This window comes from Callorhinchus milii, unplaced genomic scaffold (genome assembly GCF_018977255.1).
Source record: "Callorhinchus milii isolate IMCB2004 unplaced genomic scaffold, IMCB_Cmil_1.0 Scaffold1, whole genome shotgun sequence".
Lineage (NCBI taxonomy): Eukaryota > Metazoa > Chordata > Chondrichthyes > Chimaeriformes > Callorhinchidae > Callorhinchus > Callorhinchus milii.
Window position 1 is genome coordinate 35,765,120 of NW_024704742.1, and position 17,478 is coordinate 35,782,597.

General features: G+C 36.8%; 1 protein-coding gene across 1 annotated transcript in view; it reads left to right on the forward strand.

The window, feature by feature from the left end:
- Positions 1–17,478, forward strand: part of cfap299 (cilia and flagella associated protein 299) — a 246,965-nt gene that overhangs the window by 83,966 nt on the left and 145,521 nt on the right. The window contains exon 3 of the mRNA XM_007896966.1: positions 7,088–7,178. Within this exon, the coding sequence (XP_007895157.1) occupies positions 7,088–7,178 (91 nt within the window). The remainder of the gene's footprint in view (positions 1–7,087; positions 7,179–17,478) is intronic.

A 17,478-nucleotide genomic window follows, 5' to 3' on the forward strand; every position in this document is an offset into this window, starting at 1 on the left:
TCTAATTTTTGTATCCTTCGATTTTGTAAGAAGCTTTGTAAAATGTGTTCACATTTTCTTTTGCTTGAATTATACTCTGGATTATTAATCATTTAATTATTTCATCTACTTTGTTATATTGCTTAAAGCGTAGTTCTTTTTCAATGTTTTTTAATACAGTATTTTGTTGACTGTTTCTTACAATGGGGAACCCTTTTGTTGGTACGAACAATTGCTCATGTTCCTTATAGATTGTTACCATCTTAGAAAGGAGGGTATTTTTCTGTACTCCATTTGTTATGGAGTCCTGTAGCTCAGTGGTTAGAACATTCGCCTCACAAGCGAAAGACCCTGGTTTGATTCCCGGCAGGGCGAAATGTTGGGCAAGTTTCCTTACCCCACACGCCTCTGTTTACCTAGCAGTAAGTAGGATCCCGGTTGTTAGTCAATTGGCGGATTGTTTTTCCGGGTGTAATAATTCCTTCAAAAAAAATAATAATGAATTGGTCACTTCAATCCGCGACTGTTTGTGGGACACTGCTGTGCTCAATTGGCTGCCGTGTTTTGCCCACAAAATGTACAGCCAATTCAGTTTGTTCTGTGAAGAGCTTTGAGACTTCTAGAAGACCTGATAAGGCACTATATAAAACGCAAGGATCTTATTATAAGGGAAATGGCCCATGTATAGTTTGTCCTCAAAATAGTCACTTCACTTCACAGAAAATCCAGTAAAAAGTTTGAGACATCCACCTGATGTGAAAGGCAGTACAGCAAATGCAAGTATTATTATTATAATAAAACCAGATTTTAGCTTGAGATGTTTTTTGTGGTCTAAACAATCTTTTTTAAGGAAAGATTATTTAAGTTGTTTGGAAAAAGGGCCTTTTAGACACATCTGCCTTATTGATTTTCCTGCATGAATGAGTTATCTGCTCAAGAGATACAGACTATAATGCATCTTAATTTGGAGAATAATTACCCACTGATGAGTGATTAATCAATGTATTTCCTTTGTAAAGTTGGCCCCTTTCTTCCATAACAACATTGGCATTATTAAAATGAGCAATCAGGATTTATAGAGGAAAAGCCACTGAGATCATAGAATCATAGAATTAGACAGCACAGAAGGAGGCCTTTCGGCCCATTGTGTCCGTGCCGGCTCTTTGAAAAGAACTATCCAATTCAATCCCACTCCCCCGCGCTCTCCCCATAGCCCCGCAAACTTGTCCTCCCTAAATAACCATCTATTTGATGTACAGTTAGATTTAGTAGGATTCACCCATAATTCTTCTTGGCTACAGCTGAGGTGGCCTCTGTAAGTATGTTTGAACTCCTTTGAACAGAAGAATAAGAAGCAGCTGATAAAATAGAGTTATCTAAATACAGAGAAATGCAACAATATAATAAAAGAATCATTCCAACACATGTTTTTAGTGGCTCTTTTTAGGGAGGTGACAAACCATTTCTGAGGAGATGAAGCTCTTGTGAAATTTCTCCCTCAACTCTTTCCCAGTATTTTCCCCTCCGCTCTCCCAGATAATTTAATAGCAGTGTATTAATACTACTTAAATTATTCAGCTCTAAACAGGTTATATTCCTATGGTATCAGCAGCACATGAACCCTTGTGTTTCTGATCAGCTGTCTGCTTATTTCTGTGTCCTTTCATTCCATTCTTAACCAGATATTTATCCAGCTCATTTTTAAAGCACTGAATAATGAATACAACCAGAATGTACAATTATATCAGTTGCTCATAATGCTATTCATATTCTAAGCTGTTCTAAACATTGTAAACCACTGTTGTTCTGGTTTACAAATACGTAAACTTGTAACTTTTCATTTAAAATATTACATGGAACTTCTCCTTGTGCATCTCAGTAATGAGAGAACTCACAGTTCAGACCAGTTTTTCAGTGTTTATTTTTCATTTTGTTCTGTGAATCTGTATCCACTGGAATGAAATTGAGACTGGCTAGGCCCATTTCATATGGGACTCTTACAACTGGAGAGAGAGGAGGTATGTTTCAAATCAGTTTGGACCGAATTTGAGCCCAAGTCCCTGAAGTGACAAGACCTTGTGCCAATCCAAAGCACTGATCATTCCTCTTTATGATGTGTTTTGAAAGTGTAGAGAGATGAATATGCTTTCTGGTGATGTGATTTTATAATAATATTCTGAATGTCTGTTCTCATTGTTTCGGGTTGTGGAGAAAGATCCATGTTGAGGAAGGAACTGTGTGTTGCAAGGCTGTGCTGTTTTGAGGAATAACTGGAGAGTGAATCAAAACTACTTTGCCCTGCCTCGGGGAACCAGAGTTACCTCTAGGGACCAGAAACAAGTGCAAGCTACTGCATTTCGTAGTCAGTGGAATAGAAAAAATACAATGAGTACAACATGAGAACAAGAGGAATAAGGAAAGAGGAGAACATGAAAACAAGATCAATTTGATGGGTTTTGTCTTGCAGTGAACCTACAAACTGACAGCTAGCTAAGACAGTCATTGTTGCTGTGGAAATATATTACAGAAACAATTGTCTACTGTAACTGGACTATGGTGGACGAAGGGTGAAGAGAAATATGCTACTTCTTTTTTTTGACATATGTTGCAAAATGGTTGGGTACTAATAAGGTAGCCCCTACTATTTATTTTCTGTTTTGTATTGGAGAAAGTTTTCTTATTTATATTTCTTTAATATTACTCATAAACTATCACAAAACAGAAGCTAAGCCTCTTTTATAAGTGGCAGATATATATATCAGAGTGTTGCTTGGGTTAGAGTGTGGATCAAATTCAGTGTATATGATTTCAGGTCTATAAACTTATACATATCTTGGTTTAGAACTAGTTGGAAACAGGAATACAAAATATTACTGTACTTAGTCTTCAAATCAGAAACATCTTGACTGACATTTCCTCTCAGGGGATGTAAGTTTCCAGAATTTCAGCCAAACTTACTTTGACAGGTAGTGAAGAGGGAATGGAGAAAAATTTGTGTACTTTGCGACTGCATATTCTGATCAAGGATTACACAATCATGCTCTAAGTGGGCTGTCTGCCCTCTTGATTATAGGAGATGTGATAGGCCTTAGAGAAGGTGAGAGGTGAATAAATGTAGAACCCTGCGTTCCACATATTTCTTCAGTTGAAATCTGCATCAATTCATAATCTATTTGATATGATAATTATTATGGAACACTGCAAGTTTTGCCCTATTCCATGTTACCAATATTTACATTTGAAGGAAAGTTTTGCTCTATCAGCCAGCTGGACTGAGAGGTTAAAATGATTATTAAGACATTCATAAGCTGTGGGAACCCATTAATGTTTCCTTTCTGGAAGGGCGTTTTAGATAGCATCACTAAGATAGGAACAGCAGTTATGCTTCAGAACACCTCATTATGGATTTTAGGAGATCCTGGAGCTTTTTATTACCTCTTGGGGAAGTCCAATAGGTACAGTGTTACTCATACAATTGTTGTAAAAGGTCATTGTAAACTGGTGCAAATCCCAAACTTTCTTGAAAATGTGTCATGGAAATTTAAAAGTAAACTTAAAATTTCTGATTGAATTCCTACAGGACATTATTTGTCAAAAGTTATCAAAGACTAAACTAAAGATTTTCTTGAGCAATGTCAATCATAAAGAAGTGAGCTGGTGATAAAGAGTTCCTGAGAAAATGAAATTGCATGGCACTAGTTAGATGATTTAAATCATGGCCAACAATCTCCCAGGTAAAATTAATTGGTCATTCACTTCATGGCTGTTTGTGATACATTGCAATCCGCAAAATTGGCTGCCGTGTCAGCCTACAAAACACAGTCACTATACGTTACAGTAAGTCCTGTGAATGCTTTGAGAGTGAAAGTAATACCATTTAACATAAAAGGGAATAATCCTTGCATTTAACATATCTTTCTTTTCGGGTTAAATGCAAGAATTAGTATTACATTATATTAATATTATGAGCATATCCAAGACACAATTATCCTTTGATCTTGAACTCATAACATTTTGGGGAAAATAATGAAGAAAGAAAATGCTGGAAATGCACAGCAGATTGATCAACATTTGAGAAAGAAACCCAGTTTTGATGAAGGCTCACCCTGAAATTTTAAACTGGTTTTGATGTTATGAATTGATTCATAGTACATTTTTTCTTTGTTTTTATTTCTGATTCTCAAAATTAGCAGTCTTTGTAATTCTGCTGCTTACATTATATGGACACAAAAGAAAATAATTTTAGACCCAGTTAGAAAACACTTTTTTGAACAGAAGTTGATTGGAATATAGAATTTGATCAACAGTATTTGTTTTGTTACAAGTGGGGGATTTGGGGCTCAAAATTATTCCTAGCCACAGGTGCAACATTTTGACCCTGCTCCACCAGATACTGGTCTAAAATTAAGATTATTTCAAAATTAATTACAATTAACTTCATGGCTGTTTGTGGGACATATCTGTGCACAAAATGGCTGCCACAACACACACAATCACTTCACTATACAACGTATCCTGTGAAGTGCTGTGGGACATCCTTCTGGCATAAAGGGCACTATTTACAATGAGTATTATTTATTATTCTAAAATTAAAACTTAAAACACTCTTCTGTGGCCTGGAATAACATCAATTGCAATGATTGTTAATAAAAAATATGAAGATGTTCTGATTCTGAAAATACACAAGGGAGAAACTATTCTTCACTTTCCCAATAAATTAGAGTCATAAAATAATGGCCAATGGCTTTATGTAATTAATGATAGAAGGTTAGAGCCACTTTTACCCAAACCCGTCAGATACATTTTTATTCTCTGGATTTCCTTATTTCTGAAAAATGTTCCCACATGCACATTTAAGTTCCGTATTATTAACAACAGGCTAATTTTCTTAGTTGCAAACAATAGAGCTCATTGTATAAAATATGCTCTCAGTATATTTTATTTATTAGAATGGTTTATGCAAATATAGCATGTAGCTGATAGAGGTTGATCCCATTAAACATTAGAGCGGCAATGGAGCTGTGTTCACTGAAGGCTGCTGGTAACTATTTGAAGCATTAGTGCCAATGTTTTGTCAGGTGTGAGTGCCTCACTGTAGGTCCAGGCTGTGTAACCATAGTGTTCAAGTGCCAGCCCAAGAGTACATGCTGCTACATACACAAACCTTTGCTTCCATTATTCAAGTATGTTCATAGTTATACTTTGGATTATAATTTGTTCATATTTCCATTATTTTTCTGGTTTCGTAGATTATATTAATTTGTTATCAATTGCTTCATTTTGTGCTTTTTGTAAAGCATTTTCTTTCCAACAAAATATTCAGTTAAATTGTACCAAAAACATTTTTGTTGTGTTTAGAAAAGCTGAATATTTACCAACTCAAGCAAATGATTTTAAACAAGATAAAGATTTGTACCTTAACCTTTTGCTGTTATTTTCATTTTATTTAACGCAGATTATAATAACAGATTTAAGCCACTCTACTCTAGGATGTTGTGATTTTGGATGTGGAGTTCAAACAAAAGACATCCCTAGTATCATTAAAGTAAAAGACATTAATAATTCCAAGTTTTGAAATTTAATTTAAGGTGATGATAGCAAATTTACTGAAATAATTTAATTTCCATTGATTGAATGTAGATTTTTCTATTAGGAAGTGCTTTGAGTTCTACAAGTGATGTTTACTTTTTTTATTTATTTTTACCTAATTTTATAAGAGGTGCATATATAACATATTTTATGGTAGTCTGATTAATATTTTTACATTCATCAAACTATAAGTATATGTTATAAGGCAATTTTGTCAAAAAGTGAAAGTATAACAATACTGTTTTGTCAATGTGGCAATAACAATATAAAACTGGGCTTACGGTTTCTTCCTGGTTTCACATCCATTGCTGAAGCAATGTGAAACTGATAATTGTATTTTTCTAGCCTTTGTAGACTTAGGGAACAAGGTGAGGAGAAGGATTCCATCCCCAGTCCATTCAATGTAATACATGTCACATGGACTGCAAATCTATTTAAAGCTTATCAATACGTTTTAGGATAAAAGATAAGATATTCCCTTGGCCTCCTCTTCTGCAATCTCTTATAATTACAGCTATCGGTTTAGTTGTCCTTCACTATACACTCACATTGCCAGGATATCTGCTGCAGCACAATGACTGTACTGAATTGTAGATTGTGCTTCACATTAGGTTGGTGATGTATTCTACTTTCTGTGACTTATGCTCTATTTCCTTAGCTAGATATTCAAGAGTCTGTTTACTCTCTTTAGTGCTGCAGTGCACTGAATGATTGTTTCAGCAATTACCAGTATTTCCCCTCCCAATTCCCTCTCTGTGTTGTGCCCTCTAGATTAGCACTACTTATCTAGTATTGTCAGTGTTTGTTCTACACTCCCAAATTCATCACTCTGTAATTTATCCACATCTAATGACATTTGCTGCTTGTCAGCCCACCTCCCTATCTATTCAAATTCTTCTGTATTGGCCAATCTGTTCTGTGTTGATTGAATCTTCCCAGTTTGCAAGCAATAAAAAACATTTGATAGCTTTGTTTCTGTAGTTCAGTAAATGTGTTTTTAGAGTAGCTCGGATATTATCAAATTCACAAGGCAGCTTTGGATAGTGTAGGTTCTAATGCACAGATCAGGCTTAAAGTGTTCTGGCTTTCTTTAGTAACCAAATATAACGCCAGGTGCATCGCTAACTGTCAAGCAACTGGAATTAGAATCCTATATTTAGTTGTTTACACACAAAATGTTCAGTTTGAAGTCTGACAATTTCTCAAAATGTTCAGCTATATGCCCATGTTAATCGGTGTGTTAAAATATTTGCATAATTCTCACAAAGAAACACATAAGGAGTCCAAGTCCTTAGCTCCTCTCAATTTGGATGCTGTTCTACACAAGTAGCCTTTTTTGGAAAGGACATGGAATTTGACAAAATTAGAGTTGGTTTCTTCACAAAATAGTATTCAATGTTCATAACTGTCCCCTTGTTCACAGCAGATTACTTTAATTAGCTTCATATAAAGGATTTGATCGGATTCTCTGAAGCAAGTTTAAAACAAAACAGCAATTTATGTTATTTTTCTTTTGCAGAATATTGGCAAGTGCAGGAAAAGAGCTGAAGGATAATTTCCTGATAGAACTGGCACAGAGAGAGGAACCCAACCGTGTCGGGAAAATGACTGTGAGTGCATAACCAAGTATATAACCTGCTTGTAGATTTTTATTGGTGGAAAATGTACAAGGATTGATTTATACTCCCAACAGTGGCAGTCAGTCAGGGAGTTGTGTGTGAATATTGGAGTTTCCCTTGGAGACCAAAACAGTGCTTTCTACAGTTGAAAAGTATATCATATGTCATGTAATTGTCTTTAAGAGCTATCATAGTTTAGACCATTTCACAACGATGTGCAGGATGGTTCAGGTATGTTCAGTGAGCACTATTAACCCTTGAAGGATTTATAACAGCATTTTTACATTAAAAAAACTCTATAATATTTCCCTACATGTTCAAAGTATTCTGTAAGTGAAAACAAAAGTTTATCCTCACATGTACTTAAATTTTAATCAAAAGACTTTTCACACATATACTTTTGGAACCATTACTTCATACAAAATGTATTTTTCCTTTAGCGTTCGTAATACACCCAATGTTAATAAAGGAATGATTTTTTTGTATGTGTTATTTTTAAGTTCCTTCATTTCATTTTTTTCACTGTTAGAGTTGCAGAGAATACCACCCACCTACTAGTAGCTACTCCAGTTGCTTGATATAGTACAATAACTGCAGTCATAATTCTGTAAATCAAATCCTTTTAATTTCAGACATGAAATTGATGGATTGAGAAGTCTGCGCGCTGCATATTGTGTAGGAACACTGATGCTAAAAGAGTTTGAATTAGAACTGTGCTTAAAAAAAATGGATTTTGATTGGAAAAACAAACAACAAAAAAAGTGATGGCCTTCCTATACCTGGACCTGAGGGATTTATAATTACAAGATCAAATATGGCCCAGAGAAGGGATACTGGAACTTGTGGACACATATTTTCCCACTGAATGTTGACTATGTAAACAGATTCATGCATAAGCCATTCTAACTTTTAGACTTATGTTATTGAAGTTGGTATAAAAGAACTGGTTACAACTTGTTCCTTTTCAAGGCTATTCAAAGAAACCACTGTAGCTGACATAGAAAACAGTGAATTAAGCAACTTCTAATGTACCTCTTCCTGTGTTTAAAACCTGCGGAAGAAAATATAGCACAGTATATGACTAACAATATTGTGCTGACAGCCTCCTTTTTTCCTTAACTATTTTCCAAGTCTTCTGAAGTGTTTCCTTTGATGAAAAAAGGCTGATTGTAGGAATGTTTATTTCATTTTCAATTAACCCAAATTTGCCCCCATTTAATAAACCCACTACTGGAAAAAGTATGAGTCATACAGGTAATCTCATTTAAATGTTTGACAATTCTCATTTTGTGCAAACTCCACAAAGTATATCAAATCTTATTTACACAGGCAGCGAGGTGGTGGGCTGTCTTTAACCACTTCACTACCAGAACCCAAGGGAACTTTATTTTCCATGTTTGCTTAATTTTTGGTTTTCTTTAAGCTTTCCAATTCAAGTATTTAGTTTGTGACTCAGTGGAACTTTATAGCTTCTATTTTGGTTCCATTAGTATTTTAATTGTCAAAAAAACATGCAGATAAATTAGTATGATATAAACCCTCCTTTTCATTGATTGAAGAAGGGAATGCAAAAGGATACCTGGATAGTGATACTAAAAGAAGGGAAGAGGAAATACCACCTTCCAATGTTAATGGGTATCCTAGTGGTATAAAATGCTGGTATCTCATAATGGGAGTATAGATTGTGGTGGAACATATCATGCAAGTAATAGCGAGTGCTGAATTTGTGCAAGAGTTTCTCATCTTACAAGATGTTAAGCATGAGGAGGGAGATTCTTTTCTGGGTCAACAGGAGAAACGGAAGATCAGATGGCAACTCAACACAAATATCTGCTTGGCTCAGTCCACAGCTCTCTTTCCTGTGGTCAGAAGATTGTGGGTTTAAGTTGCATGTCGGAACTTGAGCTCACAGGCTCCGCTGACATTCCAGTGCAATAATGGGGAAGTGCTGCATTGCTCGACGTGCCATTCCTCAGATGAGTTGCTAAATAAAATCCCTTCTGCCCGTTTATGTAGCCATTAAATATCCCATGATACTATTTGAAAAGAGAACTAGTTTCTCCTAGCCAACAATTCTCCAGATAATATTGGTCATTCACCTCATGTTATGTGCAAAATATCTGCTAGCAAAATCAATCACTACATATTTGGCAGTAATTAACTACAAAGTACTTTGAGACGCTTCAATGTTATAGATGCTTTTGAGTACAAATTCTTTCTTTCTAGTAGTCTTGGTGCAGAACAGTATATACATGGAGAACAGATGGCATTCCCTTCCAAGCAATGTATGCATCACAGGAAGACCAGAAGAAAGGAGAAAATAGCACCATAGGTCATGAATCAACTGAAGCTAACAGGGCAGGGTTTTTTGCACCTGATTATTACTTAGCAAGCCCTGTGTTTGAACATAGGATTGGAGTGGTTTCAGTTGTGGGAACCGGAATCAATTACGAGAGCCAGCATCATACTCTGCCTAAAACAGCAGAAAGGAGAACATTGAAGTGAGAAAAAGAATACTATAAATTAAAAACAGTTGCAAAAAGTAACCACATTGACGCACAAACATGAACCAACATGGCATATTTAAGCCTGTTCCTTGCTGTTTCAGGCATTGACTTGCTGGGGGAGCCTGAGAGTGTAGTGGTAATACATATTTAACAATAGAGCCTGGAAATTGTACAGTTCTAATATAGAGCATAAGGAGATTTGAACAGTTTGAGTAAATGGCAGACAGAATAATAATAATCCCTGCATTTGATATAGCGCCTTATCACCATATTAAAAACATAGTTTTATTAAAAGTACTCATTGTCCAGCGCCTTGGGACGTCCTCCCGATGTGAAAGGCACTATACAAATGTAATTTTGTTGTTGTTGTTATCACGAGACGTCTCAAAGCGCTTCACAGAATATGTTGTAAAGTGAATTGACTTTAAATTTTGTGGGCGAAACGTGGCAGCCAATTGCACACGGCAGTGTCCCACAAACAGTCATGGATTGAGTTACCAATTTTTTTAAGGGGATTATTTACCACCTGGAAAAGCGATCCGCCAATCGACTAACAACCGGGTTCCTACGTACTGCTAGGTTAACAGAGGAGTGTGGAGTAAGAAAGCTTGCCCAACGTTTTGTCCTGCCTGGGACTCAAATCCAGGTCATGTGAGGCAAGTACCCTAACAACTTTACAGATCTCCACATCTACAGGAATCTGCTATGTATAAGTGTATATAGCAGATTCATAAGACAGGTGCATGTAGAATCCTGTAGCTTTTTTATGACATTAATCATAAAAAAAAATGACTGATGTCAACACTAAACTTATCCACTTGTTCTCCGGGTGGACGTTTTGAATGTGTCTTTGTCTCTGAATAGTTAAGCGAGCCCTATATGTTGGCTAGTCTTTATTACTCCTTAGACTGCAGCTTTGAGAAATTGGGGGACTGAAGGTCAAAATTATTAAAATGCTCATTGGTAGCAGCAATTAATTTTCCACAATAGAGAAAGGAGGTATGCTGAAATCTAGCTGTAAATATGGTTTCATTGTACCTAGCATCAAAGTATGTCATACTATTCATTTCAAACCAGCTGTATTTTTCCTTAATGATCCTTCTAAATGCTGCCTTTAATGCATTAAAGAACCATCTTCACAGATGGTTTCCACGCGTGCCTCACTTAACAGCCCATTTGTTAATTTCTGTAACTGAGACAATCTGGTGACAGAGAAACTGCTTTACTTGGACTGTTGCCATTGAAAGTCTTCATTCCAAGACTCTCTTCTGCTTTCTTCTAAAGTAATAATTCACATTAAAAAAAGTCTTTGTGTTTGTCATCACATGGAAGACAAAATGGTGTTTTTCTTTCACTTTAAATATGAATCTGCAGAAAGAAATATTGTCAGGATGCAACGTACTGAAAGATGAGTTAAATAACCAAATATGTACTCTGATCTCAATGTAAAATTAAATTACAATGAACAATTTTACTGCTATCTTGGAAAAGTGAACAAAACTGAAGATATCTTTTCCCCTCTCCTGAGCTACTGGAAAATCTATCTTTGGTGTGTCATTTAAGTGGGAAGCCCTGGGGTATAGACATTTTTCTACATAATAATCTTTGTATTGATATTCAGGCTTTCACATCAGAAGGACGACTGAAAGTGCTCCACAGATATACTGAAAAATGGAATGACTGTATGTTGTATGTAAGCACAGCAACCAATTTGTGGACAGCAATGTCCAACAAATAGATGAAGTGAATGACTGATTTAATTTAGGGGATTGTTGGCCAGACATTGGGAGAAATTTCCTTCTCTTTTCAAATAGTGTCATGGTATCTTTAGTATTCATCTCAACAAGCAGACGGGCTTTAATTTAATGTCTCATTTGAAGGACGGGACACCCAACCTTGCGGCATAGCCCACCACTGCATTGGAGAGTCAGCCTAGAGTACATGGGTTCCAAGTTCCAACATAGGCTTGAACCTGTAACCTTCTGACTCAGAGAGTACATGGGTCCTATCAACAATTATCTGTGTTGGAATTGAAAGAGTGGCACTACTTGGTTCTAATATTTTTTCTTCATTCTGTGCTGAATTTTGTTACGAATTGACTCCCATATAAGGTTGTATGAGATTACACTACTTACCTTGGTGTATCTTCAAGGAACTTTATTTATCTTTGTTTATATTTGCAAAATCATCAAATTGCTACAAAACTCTTGTTGGAGTTACCTAAGCACAAGAGATCTATTCTCCATTCACATTTTTATAAGTTGCTATATGTTTTTTCACACAGCTAGTTGTTCAGATCTGGAATGCACTGCCTGAAAGGGTGGTTACAGCCGATTCGATAACAACTTTTAAGAAAGAAGTAGATAATTATTTGGGGAGGACAAGTTTGCAGGGCTATGGGGAGAGAGCGGGGGAGTGGGATTGAATTGGATAGCTCTTTTCAAAGAGCCGGTACAGACACGATGGGCCGAATGGCCTCCTTCTGTGATGTATAATTCTATGATGTCTGAATTACTGAGTTAATATCATTGGTAATAATGATGTTCACATTACTTACACATTAGAGTTAAAAAAGTGCTTGTTGGAAAACGGCAAAATAAATGGTGCCTCAACCCTGGAAAAGGTGCCTAAAGACCTAACATACTCTCTGTGAAATTGGGGTATATTAGGTCTTTAACACCTGAGTGCTTGGCTCCAAGAACTCAATGGAGCTTTTTTAGTGGGTCATTGTGACATTAGATATAGGGTCATCATCATATCACTGGCTTCCCGTCTGAAATGCTGTACACTGTCCATGACGTGAAAGGCACTATACAAGTGTAATCTTGTTGTTGTTGTTGGATCCCTGCAGGAGATGCACTGTATGTCCCAAAGAGCCTTTTCTGGTGTTGAGACATTGAGACACCATTTACATTGAAAGATTTGAACCTTTTTGTAGGACTGCAGCAAGGAGTGAGCCTATTGTGGCCCCATTATAACACTAGTGCCATATGGAGTTAGGTGTAAATGAGCATGGAGAATAAGCAGCATTGTTTGCACCATGGTGTGAAAATATTCCCTTTTCTCCCTGGAGTCCTTGCACCATTTTTTTCTGCCCCAGTGAAAGAGTATTAAACAATCAATTACCACTAACTTTTATATTGGATATGCTGGTTCTCTTCCCTTTAGTTCCTTTGGCATCAATATGGAGGGTTTTTACTTGGCGGCATACTGGGAGTGCATATTCCCTCAACTGAGAGAAGAAACATGCACAACACTAGGTAATGTGGAACAACAATTATTTGTGTGTTTCTGTCGCTGTAGAAGATGCTAATAGTCAAGTTATACTTAAGGAACCTCAGAAGTTTTTGTACTCCATGGCAATAGGAAGCCCAGAAGATTCCTAAGACCATAGTGTACATTAACTAGGATTATTCCTAGTAATCCTACTAGGACTATAGTGTACATTAACTAAGATTATTCTCCTTGGAGCAGAGAAGGTTAAGAGGAGACTTAATAGAAGTTTTCAAAATTATGAGGGGATTTGATAGGGTGAACAAGGAGAAACTATTTCCACTGGCGGGTGGGTTGGTAATCCAGGGACACCGATTTAAAATAGTTGTTAAAAGAAACAAGGGGGAGGTGAGGAGAAATGTTTTCATATAGCGAGTTGTTCAGATCTGGAATGCGTTGCCTGAAAGGGTGGTGGAAACCGATTCAATAACAACTTTTAAGAGAAAAGTAGATAATTATTTGGGAGGACAAGTTTACAGGGCTATGGGGAGAGAGCGGGAGAGTGGGATTGAATTGGATAGCTCTTTTCAAAGAGCCGGTACAGACACAATGGGCCAAATGGCCTCCTTCTGTGCTGTATAATTCTATGAATCTATGATTAATAGGAAGGGGTTGCATACATGAAATTGTGTGACATCTTAGCAGGAAGATCCTGTAGATAATAGTTAATGACACTGGAGACTGTCATGAAGCTTACATCTTGGCATTTACTCATGTCTGTTTTGTTTTCAAGGAACTGAGCCATTTTGGTTCCTGGGGAGAGCTATTTGAGGGACATTCATCTCATAATGTCAGCCTGGCACTTTCATCTCTGAGTCAAAAGGTTGTTCAAGCCCCAAATTGGGACCTGAACTCACATAGTCTAACTTGACACTCTAGTGGAGTATGTTGTATTGTTGGAGGTTCCATCCTTTGGATAAGACATTAAACTGAAGATCCATCTGCCTGTTCAGGCACTTTTTGATAAGAGAAGTGTGTTTCTCTCAGTGTCCTAGCGAACAATCCCCTAAGTAAAATTGGTCATTTGTTTTATGGCTATTTGTCAGATATTGCTATGCGCAATTCGGCTGCTGCGTTTGCCTTCAAATACAGTCAGCTCACTTCACAATAAAACAGTAAAATCTGTGAAGTGCTTTGGGACATCCTCCCGATGTGATAGGTGCTATACCAAATGCAATGATTATTATTATTTGATCTTCACTGATGAATTTTAAAAATTCAGCAGTCTTTGCTACTTTTTGCCATATGTGTTAGGGGAACTAATCATATTCTTCTGCATGCCTAAAGGCCCATCATAGTGGCATTATCTATTCTAAGAATAGGCCTCAGATGTTTCTCAACAATGGGAATGAGGGGGGGTGGGAGATTGGAAGTGATCCAATCCACTCTCACGCTACCCTTAGTGGCTGATCAAAGAAGAACATTGGTGAAGGCCAGGATGTTGTAGCCATAAGGAGACAAAAGTTACAAAAATTATTCAAATTGGATAGATGTGGTGAACGATGTTCCTCAGCAATCTGTTTTGGGTCCACTACTTTTCACCCTGTATATAAATGATTTGGACCTAGAAATAGAGGGAGCAATTTCAAGTTTGCAGATGATACAAAGATAGGGCGAATAGTAAATACCAGAAGGATTAAAATGATACAGATTGATAGATTGATATTGATAGGTGGCTAAATGGGCAAACAAATGGAAAAATGTTAAGGCACTGGAAAAGGTACAGCAAAGATTACAGGATGTTCCATGGAATGAGGAAATTTAATTATAGGGAGAGGCTTGATAAACTTGGGCTTGGTTTCTTTGGAGCTCAGAAGGCTAAGAGGGCATACGATAGAGGTATATTAGGTGATGGAAGGCTTAGACAAGGTGGACAGTGAAAGAATATTTCCATTGGTCAGGGGTCTACTCGTACAAGAGGGCATAGTTTTAGAATCAGCACTAGGAGATACAGAACAGAGATTATGAAAACCTTTTTTTCAGACAATGAGTGGTAGGAGTGGAATTCTCTCCCATAGAGAGTTATAGGGTACAGCAGCCATGTACACATTTAATAAAAAACTGGACACATGGTTGAGAGAGAATAAAGTTGATGGATATTGAGAAAGAGATGAGAAATGGAGCTAGTAATAAGATCTAGTTAGGCAATTCTATGGAGTATAAACTGAATGTGACAAATGGCCTGTTTTTGAGCTGTTCCCTCTATGAATCTGAAAAAACGGAATGAAAAATAAATCTTAAAAATTAAAACTGCTAAACACTTGAAACCTAAAAAGTAACATAGCAATTTTGTTCTTTATGTTTATGCTTATAGCACCTCTCCTATGGGAAGAATATCTTGAAGTGCTCCAATTTACTACCATAGTATGAATAGAATCTGTCATAAAAATTATGTATGTCTTTGTCGAATGATCACTCAAGTTCAAACACTCTTGTAACTTTGTTGTAGTGTGCACTCATCAGCCAAATCTTCTGTTGAGTAAATATCAGATCTATTAGGTTCTCAGTAGTATCCTACTCCTTATGTGTTTGAGATTATTCTTGTTTCTTACCCTATGATCTGCCCCAACCACATCAAACTTCTTCTGAAAGGGGCCATACTCACATCGCATCTGGCATTTTTACTACAATAAATCCGATCTGTGCTCAGCTGCCAGAGGCACAATGGCTATGGGACCAGTTTACATAGCCTGTGCCAGTTTATTCTTTTTCTAAGGGAATATAATCCACTGCTGTGAGGCATCCTGGTTACTGGCGCAAACAAGAACTTAAAGACTCATAATAGAAGTGACTGGCATTTTGAAATGAGGCCCAATCCTGGGACCTAGAGCTGTGATACTTGAAGCCAGCATCTAAACAGCTGTGTGTTCCACATTTTATACTTTGTCCCTTTCATGAAGAGTGTTCATGACAATAATGTTAAAGGATAAATGTGTGAGTAGTAAACTTATGAAACAGGCTCCCCAGGGAGACAGTGGAAGCAGAAAATGTTTGTTTTCAAGAACAAATTAGATAAAATTTCTGCTAGAAAATAATATCTCGGGATACAGTATATAGTTTGGGACGCAACATGTCAAGTGACTACCAGGATGGTAGAAGGCGAACCTTGGTCTTCTTTTGCCTAGCAAATTCTTATGTTCTTATGTTCTTAGTTCCTTGACTGTTTGAATTAACATTCTGAAGATGAGCATTTTTACAGCTGTGTGGAGAGCTACTGTATCTGTGTGATACTTTCTAAGAGCATAAACCAGGCTATGAAGAATCCATTAGGCAGTCTTTATTGGGGTGCTGTTGGTACAGTGGCTTAGTACACTGACCTTTCCCTGCAAATCTCTTCTGAGGTGGGGCAGATTAGAAAGAGTTTGTACTGCACCTGACCAGCAGTATGTGTTGCATAGTGCAGAATGGAAAAGTGATCCATTTATTTGGTTCTGATGTCCTTCCCTTTGGTGAGCGCACGTTGTTAACCAAAATTTGGAAATCGAATTAACAGACCTTGTTTAATAAAATAAAACCACTTCAAAGTACCAGAAATGTTTCCTGTTATGTTGACAAATCCATCTTTTAAGGGCAGTGTATTTTACATAAAATGTAACCAGTTCCAAACCACATTCATATATAAAATGCATGATCAGGATTTTCCATATTTTTTGACTCACATTACAGAAGTATGCTGTTTGTACTGTGTTTTTTATGTTCTCATTTTGTTGTGTAATGATCACCATTGCGTTCATATGGAATATTATTTTTCAGATCAAAATATTTGATTGAAACGTGTTTCACAGAAACTCAAATGGTTGACCATAGAAAATAGTAAACATAGCCTCCCAATATGGGGTATGGGTGCATTTGATTTTATAGAATTAAAGGTTTTCATACCATTTACTAAATTATTTTTTTATCCCCCCCCTCTTAGGCACTATAGAGTTTCCTATCTGAGTGTGCAAACAGTCAACCTGCTCCCAGGCTTCTGTCATCAATGGCCAGAGTGGTTTTGAATGATTCATCCTGTTTTTTCCTCTCTCTCTGTAGGGGATTGCATAGCCTTTGCACAGCAACTCCTTCTGATTGCATGAAGGAGATTAAAAATTCAGCCGAAGGGTTCAAAATCATGCCCGACTCTTGACATACCGACACCCTATCCCTTCCCTGAAATGAATAAACAACAGTGTGCAGTTGTGCACATTGCATGGCAGTTGTTGAAGCATCCATTGTTTCAGTCTATCAGCAGACCTAAACAACACATCTATGTTGGAAGCTATGCTATGTTTCAGATCATAAAGAGGAGTTATAAATCATTTTTTCACAAAGATTCTTAAAACCAGCTAACTAAATAAGATATACTGAACTTACTTAGAAAACCTTTTGGCATCAACAATAAAGAGAGAGCTTGCACGTAATATAGTAACAATAATCGTATTATTTGGTGTAGCGCCTTTCATGTTGGTAAGACATCTCAAAGACCTTCACAGGATTTTATTGTGAACCGACTGTATTTGCAGGCAAATGTG